Raw genomic sequence first — 16,782 nt, forward strand, 5'->3', positions numbered from 1 at the left:
CACACACACATACACACATACACACACACACACACTCACCTGTGCACACTCACACACACTCACCTGTGCCCACTCACACACACGCACTCACACACACACACACACACACACACACACACACACACACACTAGCGTTGGTCTCCCTGGTGAGCCGTCTAACCAAACTGCGTTTTGGACACCAAATATACATTCAGAACGTTCAAAAATTCGAAACTGACTTTAGAACGCGCCAAATATGTTGATACATAGACAGCTCACTGAGTTTTGAGACCCAACCATTCACATACACACATATACAAATTGCCAACGCACTTTACAGACTGCCACTTATCCTAAATGAGCACAAAATACAACAGTATGGAATTTAACTCAAGTTGTTTTAATTAGTACCGCGTCTGACTCGCCAGGTTCCTTTTACTTTCACTATTTTTAAAAATCTCATCCACTCACCATCGCTTCTACCAGTTCGGCCGCCATCTTCGCACAGCAGCCCCGCGAGAGCCTGGAGCGAAAGGCAGCGGCTGGCCAATGAGAAGCCGAGAAGGCGTTCGATGACCGCCGCCGTTGTCCAATCAGCACGGCGGTTTCTCCATAAGTAGGCGGGGTCGTTTGCGAAGAGGCGTGACGGCGAGCTTTAAAAGGGACAGTGCGGTGAAAAAAAGAGAACTTGAAGCAAGGTCTACCTTTTCTGATAGGCCTCTGGTGCTTGTAAACCTACCCACCGTTGCCTGAACTTCACAGTCTGATTTGCCCACTTTAATAGTCTGGCGCGAGAGCGAAAGCACATTGCGTTTTGCATTCAGATGTGATGCGAGAGGTGGGTTTCCCGCGACAAGTGGAACAGGAGCGCATGGCTCCACTCGATCCATTCCGCGCGGGAAAATCCACTTCATGAGTTGTAAAAAACCACGATATTGAGGTCTGAATGCTTTGTGTATTTTCAGCCCTAAAATTACTACAGAAGCACACTAAAACATCGCCGACGTATATTCTCAGGCGTTAACGATGTATTGTTAAATATATTACAACGAACACAATTGTTCATTGAGGACAATTGTCCGGAAAATCCACACGAGACTGAATCCACAATCCCCAGGAAACTCCATCCCGTGTTTTTCTTTATTGTATGTGGTGGGGGAGGGGACGCAGAGAATGTTTGAGGTCAATAACTGAGGTCAAAAATAAGGCAGAACAAGGAAATAAACAGGTACATTGTTCCTTACACACGTTAATAAACCAAAGCTAAATATAGTATACATATATTAAAACAAAAGTAATAGCATTGTTATCATGATGAACCTGTATGCACAAGTCATACTGTAATCTCATACTATTTTTCAGTTCAGCCCTACTTGTTCACCCTCATGTTGCTTCAAACCCGTATGGCTTTCTTTCTTCCGTGGAACACAAATGGAGATGTTAGGCAGAATTACATCCTCATTCCTTTCACATTCATTGTATAAAAAACATAGGCTACTATGAAAGTGAATGGTGACTGAGTAAGTCTACATTTCTTTTTTTGTGTGTTTCACTGAAGAAAGAAAGTTGGGTTTTTAAACAACATAAGCTCATTAAAAGATGACCGAATTTTAATTATTGGTGGAACTCTTTCTTTGAGGAAACCACATGTTCAGTTTTGGCAGAAGATGGCGCTGCTGTCTAGCAATGGTTTGCCCCTGAACGTCTTCACAAAAGTTGTCTTTAAATGTGGTTTTAAAGTTTCAAGAAGTCAAATAAAAATACAAACAACAACAAATGAAATGCACAGATTTACTAATATAGGATGACAATTTACTCAATCACAGGCTAGCAATACAGATGAAGTAACACCATTAGGTTTGACTCAAGCAAAAGTCACCCCAGGGTTATTTAAGACATTGATCCGTAAAGCTGACAGTGATTCTATTCCACCTGTTCTTCCATAAAATCCATGTTAACTCACTCCTAGTGTTTTTTAGGGAAGATCTGTTAAAGCTACACAGCACTGTTGCTTTTTGTATTCAGGCAGGTGGCAAAACGTAATTATGTATTTTTCATTAAAACATTTTTAAAACTATTAATTGCCATTTTAATAGTTTATAATAATAAATAGTTTATAATAACTCTTCTGTTGAATGGTTGCATGTGAATAGAAATTTTCAACTTATTTTTATATAGCTCTTTATTAAATTTCAGACAACATTAATGAATTGTACATGCACTTAAAATGAAAAAAGAGCAACTGAAAAGACTGTGCTTACTTTCTAATCAGACATAAAAAGCAATGAAGAGAAATAACAAGTGTTCAAAATGGAAAATATGTAAATATATTTAAAGTAAAATAAATGATACATCAATTTTCCAAAGCAAAAATTTGAATCTGAAAACAAACAACATAAAACAGTATATACAACTATGATGAATATAAAATATTTCTATTTCTATTTAAAAATTGAATTTTTCTAGAATAACCTTGCATTAAAGGGGTCATATGATGTTGCTAAAATGAACATTATTTTGTGTATTTGGTGTAATGAAATGTGTTTATGCGGTTTAAAGTAAAAAAAACACATTATTTTCCACATACTGTACATTATTGTTTCTCCTCTATGCCCCGCCTTTCTGAAACACATCGATTTTTACAAAGCTCATCAGTCTGAAAAAGCGAGGTGTGCTGTGATTGGCCAGCTATCCAGTCCGTTGTGATTGGCCGAATACCTCAAGCGTGTGACGGAAATGTTACGCCCCTCACATACTGTTGATGCCGTGTCCGGCCGGAGCGACGAGACAAAAACATTAAAACCCATTACAAACGAGGCATTTGTTGCATCCAGTGGGGACATAATTACTGATTATAATGACTTATACTGTTTTTATACGCGTTGCGTTGCATTGCATTGCATCGCATTGCATCGTGCCGCGTAAACATAAAACTCTGTCTGCATTTGTGATCGAACGAGCCGTTTTAGGTAGGCGTGGTTGACTCTTAACTTTTATAAAGAATATCTCTTTGGTTTTGAGACTTTAGTCTTTGCAACTTTACAGATCTTCTTTATGCACCAAGAGCTTGTAACACTCCAAAGAGAAAGGGAAAATTGAAATCGCATCATATGACCCCTTTAACATTCAACAGCATTGTCTTTGTGGGTTGGAACTGTGTTAATAGCACATACAAATCACACACTAAAAGCATACTATACATGTTTCTGGAGAAAAGGCCAGTCATTGTGTGTAGCACTATAATCTTTTCTTTTCTTTATTTGTATTATAAAAATAACTATACAAAAAATGTTGGATTAACCATCGATTCCCATTACAGGACTGCATATAGCACTAATAGGGAGGAGTGTGTGTGTGTGTGTGTGTGTGTGTGTGTTCTTGCAGTTATTTTAAGTCAAATATGCATGTGAGTCATAGTGAAATGCTGCAGCCCACGTGTCCAAACTCTCCTACCTTTTGAGTGAGAACATTACATTGTTTCCCAGTAATATTATTGGCAGCTTAAGTGTTAGGTCAACAACAGACAAACAAGCACACTAACAGTGGCTTTAACAGGAACACAGTTTCACATGTAATCCAATCACTACCTTCGTAAAACCGATAATAAACTAATTGACAAAAGTCTTTAAGGGCACTGATTTGGATAATCTGAAACCAATACAGCATGCTTGTTCACATGTGATATCTAAATTATATTTTACAATTAAAGATTTTATTTGCCAAGTTATACAAAAAAAAAATCTTGGTTCAAATGTTTACAGTACAACACGTCACAATAAATTAAATAAAGCAAATAAACTAAATACTGGAGCAAAAGGGAAAATACAGATAGTATTTTACTTATATATAAACTGAAACCAGTAATGAGATACCTCATAATCCCATTTCACTTCTGTTATGTGCTGTACTATTATGCAATGTCCCGAGAGTACTTGTGTGAGTCTTAAATCTCAAAATAGTTTGTAAAATTAGCACCAGGGCCTGCAAGAGCAACTTGGTTGAAATATAATAAAAGCTGAAAAAATAATTTTGTTTTAAACATAGTATTTACATTTATTGATATAAATGTAAATGTTTATATTAATAAAAATAAACATGTTTACTTATGTTTATTTCTATTATATTTATTTAGTAAACTTATATTTTAATATATTATATTTTATAATTGATTTTGAAACTAAATTTCATAGTAAATTATTTTTTAACCATTTGAAAATTATTGTTTTAATTTTTGAGTTGATTAAAAAAGTATTATTATTAATCAGTTAATTATTATTCACCATTAATTATTATTATTACTATATGTTAGAAATGTATATACATTTTATATATTCATATATTGTATAATATGTCATAATTTATTTTATAGGGAAAACAAATTTCATATTAACAGAAATTATTGTTTTAAATCTTGCAATTATTTGAGAAAGTATTACATTATATTTAAAATAGACCTAAAGAAAAAGCTAATAATACATAGGGAAAAAAAGAATAAATACAAAAAAGAGACGTATGTCCTATTGATGTTTTTTTTTTTTTGGGGGGGGGGGGGGATGCTCTCTAAAAACACAACTTTATTGTTTGGAATTAAATAAAGTGGTAGTATCAAATGTTTCTTGCTGTAACGCACAGTATCTAAACCTTAAACTTAAAAGATTGAACACAATAAAATGTTTGTTTATTATAAATAGATACCACGTTATAATTTGTCATTTTCATCTTGACATTAGTGCATGAAATCTGATTGTTAAAAATATTTTTATATTTTAAAGTTACAGTAAACTAAAATGCACAATGCTTTTGTGTTAGTTCCAAAGACTTGACCCAAACAGGATAAGCACACCCAGAGGTCATGCTGTATCACTGCAGCCACCACCCAAGACAATTTACACTAATCAAATACATTAATCTGTGTAATCTCTTGTAATTACAAAGATTTGCTTGGTTTAATAAAAATAATCCCCCTCAATTAGACCCCCTGCCTCTAACTCTCTTGTACCCCACTTTTCTTCTAATGGCGTGGTTAAATATGCAGAGCATTTAAATTAAGTGGCGGTAACGCTCTGGTTATTGCAAGAGAAGTCTTTCTAGAAGGAGGCTTTCTTGGAAGATTTGCAACTGGTGGTGGTGGTGTTTTTCCAAACAGGTGGCTAAATGAACAAACACACAACTTAACGAACGCATTTACCTGTTTACTCGATTCACGCATGCCCCAGAGACTGACGTCACATCTGCTACCAAATTAATCATTTGTTGGACTAATCTTTACCAGCACTTCTTGAAAAGACGGAACACACAAGGAAAGACAAAGAAAGTCGAACCAGGACAACATGTTATAAAGTGGGATCCGAAAACGGGATTTTTGACCACTAAGCCACAGATTCCAAGATCTAACAATACAGAAATGGAGGACAACGCATGCCGCAGCAATCGAGGACAACTGGGACTTCAGTTCACTATTGACTATCTTTTGTACAACAAAGGACGCAACGATGAGAGGGCAGAGCCAGAGGACAATGACCCTCCATCTGAAGATCTTCAAAGCACAGTCGATGAAACTCTCTCAGAAAAGAATAGCGAACAATCAGAGGACCAGGAAAATGAAGAAAACGGATGTGAAGAGGAACACGAGAAGACAAATCTGAAGAGTGAAGGAATGGATGAGAAGCCAGCGCAGTCCTATATTGCCCTCATTTCCATGGCCATCCTGGATTCAGATGAAAAAAAGCTCCTGCTATGTGATATTTACCAGTGGATCATGGATCACTATCCTTACTTCAAAAGCAAGGTATTGTATCTTCATGAAAGCAGCTAAGCTTCCTCAAAGATTTGTGTCTGGAAGTTGTGGTTAGGTTAAGCAATTTTGTACAAATCTTTCAAAAAGTCAAAAGATGTTCAACAACTTACATCTCACCAACATACTTAGTGACATACTTGTGACTTCTTCCCATTACTACCCATTTGTATTTAACCAAACAGTGGCTCTTGAATACAACGTTCATTGAATACAATGTTTAAACATTACTTGAAGTGCTCAAAAGTCTACAAAACTTTTCTGGAGTGGCAAAGCACTTCTTCAGAAGACCTACTGCACAAAGAAAGAAAATGAAACAAACTAGAACAAATATTATGAACTTGAATTTGAATTTGCGATCTGACAAAGCCTTATGTTTGGATCTGTCAAAGCACAAGGATTTTACATTAAGATTTTGAATCCCAAAATCTGATGAAAACTTACATATGGATTTTTATCTGCAAAACCAAATCTTTTGACTTCAAGTTAATTTGAGAATCATGACATCAACATTTTGGTCAGATTCGCAAGATATTGTAGTCCAACTCTGAGAACTCATATTCATTATTAAGTCAAAGTAACTTTCAGATGAGTCATAATTCCAATTCTCTACTCTTTAAACAGGAAAAGAACTGGAGAAACAGCGTCAGACACAATCTGTCTTTGAACGAGTGCTTCATCAAAGCTGGTCGCAGTGACAATGGCAAGGGCCATTTCTGGGCTATTCATCCAGCCAACTTTCAAGACTTCTCTAACGGGGACTACCACCGGCGACGTGCCCGGAGAAGGATTCGCAGAGTAACAGGGCAGCTGGCCTTCCCGCTACCTGCGCATTACCTAAGCCTCGGCCACCTGAAACGGTCACTATGTTGGTGTTGTCCACCGACGCATCCATTGATTTGCTTCTCGCCCAGAGTGTGCTGGAACTGGGCTACACTTCAGACACACCGTAGGCCATCCCTTCATGGACTGATATAACCAGATCTACACTCAAATTATTTATTTATGCTGTTCAAGTGTTGGAACTTTAATTGTACATATTTTGTAAACCAAGTCCAAAACTGTTCATAAAACGAAAATGAATAAATTTGGAAAGTATTTACAAAGTGTTGCATTTTTTTTATTCATTGCATTTTCTTAAAGGAATATTCCAGGTTCAATAACTAGAATATTGTGACATTCCAAAAAAAATTCCACTTCTCACTCATTTTAATAAAAAAAAAATCGAGGTTACGATGAGGCACTTACAATGAAAGGGCCTTTTTTTTTTTAATGTTAGGCATATCATTTATAAAAGCACTTACATTAAAGCCCTGTTCACACCAAAACCGATAACTATCAACAATATCTAACAATATCGTCTGTTTATTCTAAGCGCACGTGCGTCTGCCGCTTAAAATTCTTAAAATTCTGATTGGCTGTCAATATTTGTATCGTTCATCAGCTGGAGAAAAATCGTTCTGGAAGTGATTCCAACGATATCGTTTCTCTTTGCCTTTATCTTTGTAGTTGTAGTGTGGACTCTGCTATTCTTTAATATTGAGAACATTTTTTAGAACTATATCTTTATCGTTATCTTTATAGTTATCGTGCTTGGTGTGAACGGACCTTAACTCTTCTGTTAAAACTTGAGTATTACTATCAAGCTGTTTAAATCATTTTAACAGGCGCTTTAGGGTTTTAGTGTTTATGGCATTATATTGTCATTGCAAAATTGCACATAATTTTACAATAAAATCATATTGACACACATATTTACACTATTGAAACCTAATATTTCTACCTAGATATTTAAACTCTTGAAACCATATGTTTTTTTAATGTTTACAGATTGGCCCCCATTTACTTCCATTATAAGTGCCTCAATACTTTTTTGTGTAAATCAACATGATGTACTCAACCTGGAATAAATAAACCAAATATTAAGTAAAATAAAATGAAATTAAAAAATGCTTTTAGAGTTTTAACCAATGAGGTCCATAAGGAAGATAAAAAAATCCTGTGCAGTTAAACAGATAGGCCTATAGGAAAGCTGTGTGTGAAATCTTAGACTGCAACAGAACAAATTCTTAAGACAGTAATACAATAATACCATTTAATTTCTCACCAAGCATGTTAGTGTGTGAGCATCTCTTTGGGAGCAGTTTAAATCATTTTAACAGGCGCTTTAGGGTTTTAGTGTTTATGGCATTATATTGTCATTGCAAAATTGCACATAATTTTACAATAAAATCATATTGACACACATATTTACACTATTGAAACCTAATATTTCTACCTAGATATTTAAACTCTTGAAACCATATGTTTTTTTAATGTTTACAGATTGGCCCCCATTTACTTCCATTATAAGTGCCTCAATACTTTTTTGTGTAAATCAACATGATGTACTCAACCTGGAATAAATAAACCAAATATTAAGTAAAATAAAATGAAATTAAAAAATGCTTTTAGAGTTTTAACCAATGAGGTCCATAAGGAAGATAAAAAATCCTGTGCAGTTAAACAGATAGACCTATAGGAAAGCTGTGTGTGAAATCTTAGACTGCAACAGAACAAATTCTTAAGACAGTAATACAATAACACCATTTAATTTCTCACCAAGCGTGTTAGTGTGTGAGCATCTCTTTGGGAGCCCATTGCTCATGGTGTAAAAAAGTGAACACATTCTTCACGGCTGCGGCCAATCCAGATAATAATTAGACAGAAGAGCTCAGAAGCCAAATCTTTAGTCCTAAGAGATTTCGGCAGGCTGCCCAAAGCCGACTCTGGGATAAGTACCCAGATAATCCCATAAATCTCCATGCAGTTTCGAAAAATAGGAAGCTTATCACACAGCATAATCTGGTAAGCGTTCCTCAGGTGAGGACCTACACTGCTGCTGGAGAATATGGAGGGAGGGATGAGGTAGTCGAGTGTGGGGCAAGATGAAGCCTCAAAACTACATTACCTCGAGAGAACAAGAGGGCCGTGAGCTAATGTGAGTCATCTGGAGAGAATAATTAGTGGCTAATATGATTTCGGTTTACATTCTTTCTGATGCCTCTTAAAATCTGTTTCTAATTCCTACCAGCTTCAGGAAGACAGCACTCGTCCCACCTCATTTTCAAAAAGATAAAATGAAGACACCATATATGCAGTCATTCATATAACCTTGACCCACTTGGAGAAAAGAAGTCAAATTAGTGACCCTATTCATACACCCTATTCATTACACTTGCTGTAAAGATGTCACATTTGCTAAAATGAAACAAAACAGTGCGCTTTCTAATTTTAATTATTTAAATTTAATACAAATCTAGGGTACTCGTCAAAATTATTTTTAACATTTGTATTCAGAGAAGTCTTAATGATATTAAGATGTCTTATATACAGTACTGTTTTAAAATAATAAATAATAATGATATTTAAATTCAGTCTAGTTATCGTGTTCGGTAAAATCGGTCGAGATATGTGTGTGTGTTTGTGTGTGTATGTATGTTTTTAATATGTATGTATATATTAAGATAGCACCTGATTTTACTGATAATGATAAGTAGGTTGGATTTAAATATCATTATTATTTTTATTAATATTATATTAATATTGAAATGCTTCATTATTTAATAAAATATTTTTATTATATTTATATATTATATTTTAGATATTTTATATAAGATCCTGAGTATGTGGTTTACTTATAAATGCATTAAAGTATTATTATAATATTTAGATTTTTATCAATACTATTCAAATAGTTGATTATTTAATTCAAATGTATTTATTATATTTATCTATCATTATTTTTGATATTTTATTGGAAAAATGTAATGAGAACAATTTTCAGCTACAAAAATGCATGCATAATTGTTTTGAGGCATAATTACAGAAGAAAGGAGTGGGAACCTAACCAAGAAACAAGGTTTTTAAGCAATTATCACTCTTACAAAGCCATCTAATTAAATTTTCTTAACCAAATCTTTCTTTTCTTGCATTAATTTGCTTAATTCCCCTGAATGGTCCTCGGCATTAAATCCTCTTGCCTTTGACAGTTTTAGGATGTTAATACTCTTGCATATGTGTGCCTTATGCTTATAAAATACAAGCTGTTGAGCAGGTTGCAGTTTACTCTTTCTCTCTCTCTCTCTCTCTCTCCCTCCCTCTTCATCTCATTTATACACCCTCATGCAGTTTTGAGTGGATATCAGTCTATTTTCATTGTTCTTTTTCAATTTTTTTGGGCAAATGATTAAGATAAAACATAATTTCTATAATTATGCAGTGTCACCACAATAGCAATGAAGCTTACAATGCAAATGCTCACACAGTTTGGCTCACTGTATCTCTGGTAAAGGGCCACATGCATGTGTTACTGACTTGTTCATTTTCTCATTCGAATAAAAAGCCTGTTCCCTCAACCCCATTAAGCTTATTAAGCTGTGGAGCAGTGCTTGGTGTGTTGATCCCCTTAATCTAATTAGGTACATGGGAGAGGACTGGAGGGGGCGGAGATTAACGCCGGAGAGGTGGGCCTGATTAACGGACAGTGGGGTAAGAAGAGATGAGTCGTGCGGCAAAGGCCGACCAAAACATTCTGGCCTCGGTTTTAGTCCAATTCAGCATTCCAAAGCTGATTTGATCAAACGCCTTTACGGTGCCAAAGCTTTCTGCTAAGTGATTAACTGTGCAGCGACTCAGGGTCAGCATAGTTTGGTTAAGACAGACTTGCCCCAGATCATCAGACATTGAAGGCTTCCTATATTGTACAGATCTGAATTCTGTTTTTTTTTTTTTTTTTTTTTTTTTTTTTTTTTTTTTTGGATGCCAAACTTGTTGCAGCAGAATGTTCACCAACATGCAGTATTGGGGAAGCTTAAAAAAAATGTAAATTAAAAATTTAGCCTGACAAGTTCCAGTCAAGACGACAGTTATGGTGAAAGTATCATTGTTTTGGATGCTCTTGTTGGCAACTTTCAGCTTCGTTTTAGTGGATAAGGACAGGAAAAAACGTGAGAAAACTATCGTAGCTATTGTATTGTAACTATACACAATCTAACCACTAGGTGGCAGAATAATCTCACATACCTTGTACTCACAGGATTTATTTATTCACCGTGTTTTTAATTAAAGAGCGGTCATGTGTCAGCCATTTAGCTATACAAAAGTTCGTTATACTGCTTGATGTTTCAAAAAGATGTTTGTTAATGTGTTAATTAAATGTATTATAGGTCTAGTACGTTTGTAGCGCAAAATAGTTTTACACATTACTACACTTTTGTTATTCTTGTTATTTAGCTATAGCGGCTAAAGAAGTCTCGGGCATTCACAGGAATAGCGAAGGCCTACGTCCGCGTTTAAAAATAAGGTGAAACTACACTACATGATAAATAGGCTGCTACACTTATTTGTGTTTGGTGAGCATTCATCTCAAAACCAATACTTCTCACCGTATTACGGGGGCTTAACTAAGAGAACAATCTATCTGTCAATGTACTTTCTTAACCTGAAAAAATAAACTGCAAACAAATAATGATATGAACGCAAAAGGATAATAGTCATAATGTGTATAGCAGAAAAAAAGCAACGAATTGATCTGATTCAGTTTTCAACCTTAAACCAACTGTTTTTGTCCAGCAGGTGGATCCTAAACCAACAAAACCACTGGACAATGAAACAAAGAGGACCTTGGCAAGCACCATGATCTCCCCTCGACCTCCCTAACTTCATCTATCTCCAGTGGTTTCCATGGCGACAACTCTTGGTCCTGCTCTTGGTGATCATTTTTGACCCCTGAGGGTAACCTTTGGCCTAAGCGGTCATGGCCAGGGTCAAGAGGTCAGGAGTGGCCAGAGGGCGATGAAAGCACTTCTGTGATTGGCTCTCTTACCAGCCCACATATTTTCATTTTGAGGCTTAAGCACAGGCCTTGTCCCTCAGTAAACCAACTGAAAGACTGTACTTTCTCTATTTCCAACAAATACACAAACACACTGCCATAATCTCAATCCAACATTGTGAGCATTTGATTGCTCACAATGTGTGGCGAATGAATGCATCGAAAATCTCTTGTGAAAACAGAAAACGTAGCATCGATCATATTCCCTCTGCGTGAATGTGTGGGTGTATGTTTGTATGAAACTTCTTGTTAAGAGCTACGGTATCTGCTTTGCATCACCATGCGGCCTATTCATTTCTTTCTCACCTCGTTCTTTATGAGTTGAAGAGAAACGGCAATGAAGTGCTTTTAAAGATGGTAATGTGTCTTCTTCCTCAGCCTCGCATTGAAAGGACTTCATTCCAAGTCGCTGTGCATAATGGCGTCAACTAAATGGCCGAAACATAATGTAAAACCTGCCGGTCACATGACTATAGCCATCCGCAGTCCTGTTATTCATCCTTCGGATGATGGGTCGTCAATATTGATTTATGAGCGTAATGGTCATGGACTGATAGAAGGGTAGGATGGGGGAAGATGAGTTAAGAGAAGATGGAGAAAAAGAGATAGAGGAGGATAAAGGGGGTGCAGAGGTGAAGGTGGATGCAGATTGCTTGTAGAGCTGGAGAAGGAGGAAAAGAATGGCACATGCCTAACAAAGACACCAGGTTCCTGGGAGATGGTTAGTATTTGATGCAGGTACCTGTTATTATTACAGTTATTAAAAAGAATATGCCATACTATTTTGCATTACAGTGTCCTTGCACCTATTACAGGTGTAATTAATTATACAAAAGCAGTGATAGAGGAAGGCAGTGCAATCCATTAGTATTGCTTAGTATTACTGACATATTGCTCTTTTTCAGATTGAATACTGTTAAATATGATCTAAAAACCTTTTGAGCTACACTAAATAGTGATATAACTTTATATAACATTGTTTAAATCTACACGTTTAAGTTGAAACATAACAAGCAACAGTTGAATCTAACTTTTTCAGGCTCATTTTAGTCATATAAAATAATTTGTTTGACTGAGGTGAATTTCTATTGCATGCAAAAGACCTTGAAAGAGCTTTAACTTGACCAACATTTCTACATTCTCAACCTAACACAGGTCAAAATATATTCAAAGGAAGCATCCCTCATAAGCAGGTTAACAACCTCCGGTGAACCCACTGCTATTACATATGATCTCTGAAGGACTCTTAAAAGATATTTTAATAGGATTCACCTTCCAGCTCTGACATTAAGCTCCTGACCCCACTTACAGACACCAGTGACACTACCATCACTTTAGTTCCTTCCTCCTGTTCATCCTTCTCTCCATCTCATTAAAACAGCCATGTTTGCTTATTAGGTGGTTGTCTGTTATCCCAGTTTCTGTTGGTTAATATTTGATTATTTTTTATGTATTCTTTTTAACATATGAATACACATTTACATAAAAGTGTGCATAGCTTTCCTAAACGTTTTGATAATAATAATAAAATATTTTAAAAGGTTGAATTGTGTTAATATCCACATTATTTTGCAACGCAGAAGTAGGCCTAAGCCATTTTCTACGAATGTGCAATAGGCTACCGATTCATAGCAGATATAGACAAGAATAGGCTAACAAAGTGAAGTAAATGGTAAAACTAATTGCGCTTGTGTTTATGATTATGATAAATGAAAACTAAATTGTGGCAAATAGCAGTTTGCAACATAAAGCAAAATAATGGACGGCTTTTATACAGGTAAGATAAATGGAAGCGAATGACACCGGAAGACGCGCACATTCAAGCAAACATCCACGCCGGATCTTATGTTAAAAAATAAGGCGCGAATGAACAGTCTGAAGAGGTAACCATAGCAACAGTTCGCTGTTACCGTACGGTAAGTCTGAAATAAAAAACTAACAACGGCTTGATTATAGATTTAAATATCTAAAATAATGGCATGGTCTTCTTTAAGACATTTGACTGGGTACTCGGGAGGGGAAAACACTTTTGTTTTCGCGAGAGGAGCGTCGATCTTAAATGCGCCCTGAAAATGACTGACAAATAAAAACACATTTAAAAGTCGATCACCCTTAACATCTTTGTATAATTTACACGCGGACTCACATTTAATTGGGCTTTTCTGAAGAATAAATCCGTAAAGATGCTGCCTTCAAGCAAAGATTCTGCTTTCAAACTGGTCATATTGGCTACAACATGCATGTCATATAAACATTTCGGAAGTTTTAATTATTTTACAATGTCATTTCTGTCTTTTATATACCAAAACATTTTTGCATTTAAAGCATGGGCCTATTTGTTGCCATATCACATTGATATGTCACAACTGGCCAACAGAGTTTTTCATAAAAACCAGAATCATTTGCGCATGCTCATTGGATTCAACACGTCAACTTGCTCAGGAAATAGATTTCTGAGATAAATTAACATAGAACATAAATTAAATTGGACTAAATATAGCATTATAAGTTTACTTGCTTGCAGTTTTATTGTACAAACTTGTCGGCCTTTTACTTAAATTTATTTGCATTTATTAATTTAATAGAACAATTATTAGAACATTACCTTTTTACAGTGTTTTAAAAAAAATTGACCTCTACCTGCACAGCTGCATGGAGACCAAGTCTGTGAGAAGCTGTTTGGCTTTGTACACGGTTAGTTATGCCATTACAATTGACAGAGGTTAAGAGATGTCAAGACTCTTGTAGAGGAACGGAGGACTCTCCAACACTAGGACACCCTACAGGACCTCTTGACTGATTAGCTGCAGTGTCCTCAACTAAAGAGGCTCATGCAATCACACACATTTAACACAATGACAATACGACATGTCGTGGAACACAAGAGTCCTTTTCTCGAGATGTTGCAATACGACGCTGTGACACCTCTGCTTCTTGTGCTTCCTCACTCTGTCGAGAAAGCTGTGACCGTAACAGCCAATGTCCACTCTCTCACATGAGCAAGCAATACCACGGGGTGTTCAGCTGAAGGTATGGATCTCATACACTATTACTAGAGGTGTGAGGAGCCCAGTGGTCTCTCATAGGAAGGCCTGGCGCTACAGAAATGGATTTCTCACACTTCAGATAAGTGATGGTCATATGGACAACAAGGTGTCAGCTCATGTACAGCTGTGTCTTACAATGTGTGAGGGACACAATATGCTTTCATCTAGCAGTTTTCTAAAATACATATATTATAAAACATTACACACACGTATATACAAGTAAGTCACTGACTAAAACTAATAACCCTTTCGTACTGTCTTTTATGTCAATTTATTTTTAGGTAAAATAATGTCACTAAACTTGGCCAATTTGAATATAGTTACTGATGAACAAAATCACCATTAAATTGAATAGAACTAACATAAATTATTGTTAGGTTAAATGGATGAAAACTTTTTTTTACAGTATAATTTCTTCAAATAATATGATCTTTCAAGGTTAAAACATCAATGTAAAAGCTTTGAAAACCCTTGTGTCAAATATCATCGCAGATTATGTGGCCTTTACGGATCCATGTTATTCCATAAGGTCAACATCTATGGCCTTCCAGGTCAGAAGCAGGAGCCCAAGACATTATAATGAATTAAGATATTGGTACTTTCATCTTTTGGCAGATACTTCAGCAAACTGTGCTGGCTACATCCTGGAAGCTTCCTCAACCTGAGACTAATGACTAAGTATACCAACCATGGAGGAGAGAAAAGCTTGCAAACAAAACTTTCATATCTGTATCTCCAGGATTTTTGATTTAATGTTCTAATCGATGAGTCCCGCAGGCCAAAACAAAAAGGGAGAGAGATTAAAGACCTGCAAAAGTAGACCCGCAATATTTATCAATCCTTCTTCCTCTGGGCTGTGATGTAGAAAATGCGAGGATGCCGGGAATGGCTGACAGTGATAAAGAGAGGAAGGAACAGATAGGGTTGTTGGGGTGTGGATGACGGTTCTCCACACCTTCGCTTGGTTCCTTCGCTTTCCCTCTCTCGAAAATGTTTTTATTAGCCCTGTCAGGTTGCAATTTGCCTAACTGCAAATACACACAGCAGGCTTAATTAAGAATTTTTGACCAGGGAGACTGTCAACTCCGGAAACATTAAGGAGATGAAACCAGGTGTCGTAAAGATAGATGGACACAAAAATGGAAGGATGAGGGATGAGGAGAACAGAAAGAAGGGAGGGGGAGGAGTGCTCATGGAGTACAACAACGTGGTATTCTTCTGTTGCTCTGGGCGTCCAATTGAGGTGGGGAGGAAAACATAGGGGACAAATGATTTTTTATGCATTAACAGCCTGGCGGTGAAGAGCAATAACAAGGACGAGATCGGCACTAAAATGTTTGACATCCTGCATAGAGATCAATGCAAGTCCAGCTTCACACATTAACACGCCATACACACGTATCACCACACATCCGCCTGCGATACCGGCCCAGATAACATAGCCTGCACCCCAAACACTGCAAAGTGCAGGCCAGTCGGCCTCAAAGATGGATCAATTGGAACTCCCTATCAAATGCAGAGATAAAGGTGTGATAATAGTTGTAAATATGGTATTTCATGTAAGTTTTTGTAGAGTTAATTGGTGAGGTGGACAATATGTTGAAAAACAGTTTTTGTCCAAAAAGTGATATTTTGTGGGGTCCAAGACAACACTGGACCCCATTGATCCTATTGTATGAAGAAGAAAAAAAAGAAACACAAAGACATTTTTCAAATATGTTATTTTGTGTTCCACAGAAGAAGGAAAGTCATACAGGTTGGAAATGACATGAGGGTTAGGGAATACATTTTTGGGTGAATTGGCCCTTTAAAAAGAAAAATGAAGAAAAAACAGACATTCAAGTTTTGAAGTTCATTTTGAATTTCTGTGCAAAAATAATTTCTTATTGGTAGACTTTGACATAGTGGCTGAACAGACACTGATTAAAGTTCACATAATGTGTTTTGGCAACACGGTTTAAGGAGGCGAACTATGCCCCATGAGTCAGCCAATCCCACAATGCACCAGAACTGTTTCAAAACAGGCAAGTGTGAGGAGACAAACAAGATCACCTGCATCCAGTAGGAGCATTCATCTTCTAAACAGA

The 16,782-nt window shown here is 36.4% G+C and overlaps 2 protein-coding genes across 2 annotated transcripts in view; one reads left to right on the top strand and one right to left on the bottom strand.

The window, feature by feature from the left end:
* Positions 1-550, bottom strand: part of LOC107596878 (E3 SUMO-protein ligase PIAS4-like) — a 10,795-nt gene extending 10,245 nt beyond the window's left edge. Inside the window, exon 1 of the mRNA XM_016287737.1 lies at positions 451-550. Coding sequence (XP_016143223.1) covers positions 451-477 — 27 coding nt within the window. The 5' untranslated portion in view covers positions 478-550. The remainder of the gene's footprint in view (positions 1-450) is intronic.
* Positions 551-1,147: 597 nt separating this feature from the next.
* LOC107596879 (forkhead box protein E4-like) lies at positions 1,148-6,756 on the top strand. The gene is made up of 3 exons (XM_016287739.1): positions 1,148-1,207; positions 5,252-5,767; positions 6,398-6,756. Exons 2-3 carry the CDS (start codon positions 5,384-5,386, stop codon positions 6,749-6,751), a joined length of 738 nt encoding a protein of 245 aa, XP_016143225.1. The 5' UTR covers positions 1,148-1,207; positions 5,252-5,383; the 3' UTR covers positions 6,752-6,756.
* Positions 6,757-16,782: the final 10,026 nt, after the last annotated feature.

Source organism: Sinocyclocheilus grahami, unplaced genomic scaffold (genome assembly GCF_001515645.1).
Source record: "Sinocyclocheilus grahami isolate Dianchi unplaced genomic scaffold, SAMN03320097.WGS_v1.1 scaffold224.1, whole genome shotgun sequence".
NCBI lineage: Eukaryota > Metazoa > Chordata > Actinopteri > Cypriniformes > Cyprinidae > Sinocyclocheilus > Sinocyclocheilus grahami.

Coding starts and splice junctions, on each gene's coding strand:
- LOC107596879 (XM_016287739.1), top strand. CDS start 5,384: ATGGAGGACAACGCATGCCGCAGCAATCGAGGACAACTGGGACTTCAG. Junction 5,768..6,397: donor ATCCTTACTTCAAAAGCAAG/GTATTGTATCTT, acceptor CTCTTTAAACAG/GAAAAGAACTGGAGAAACAG.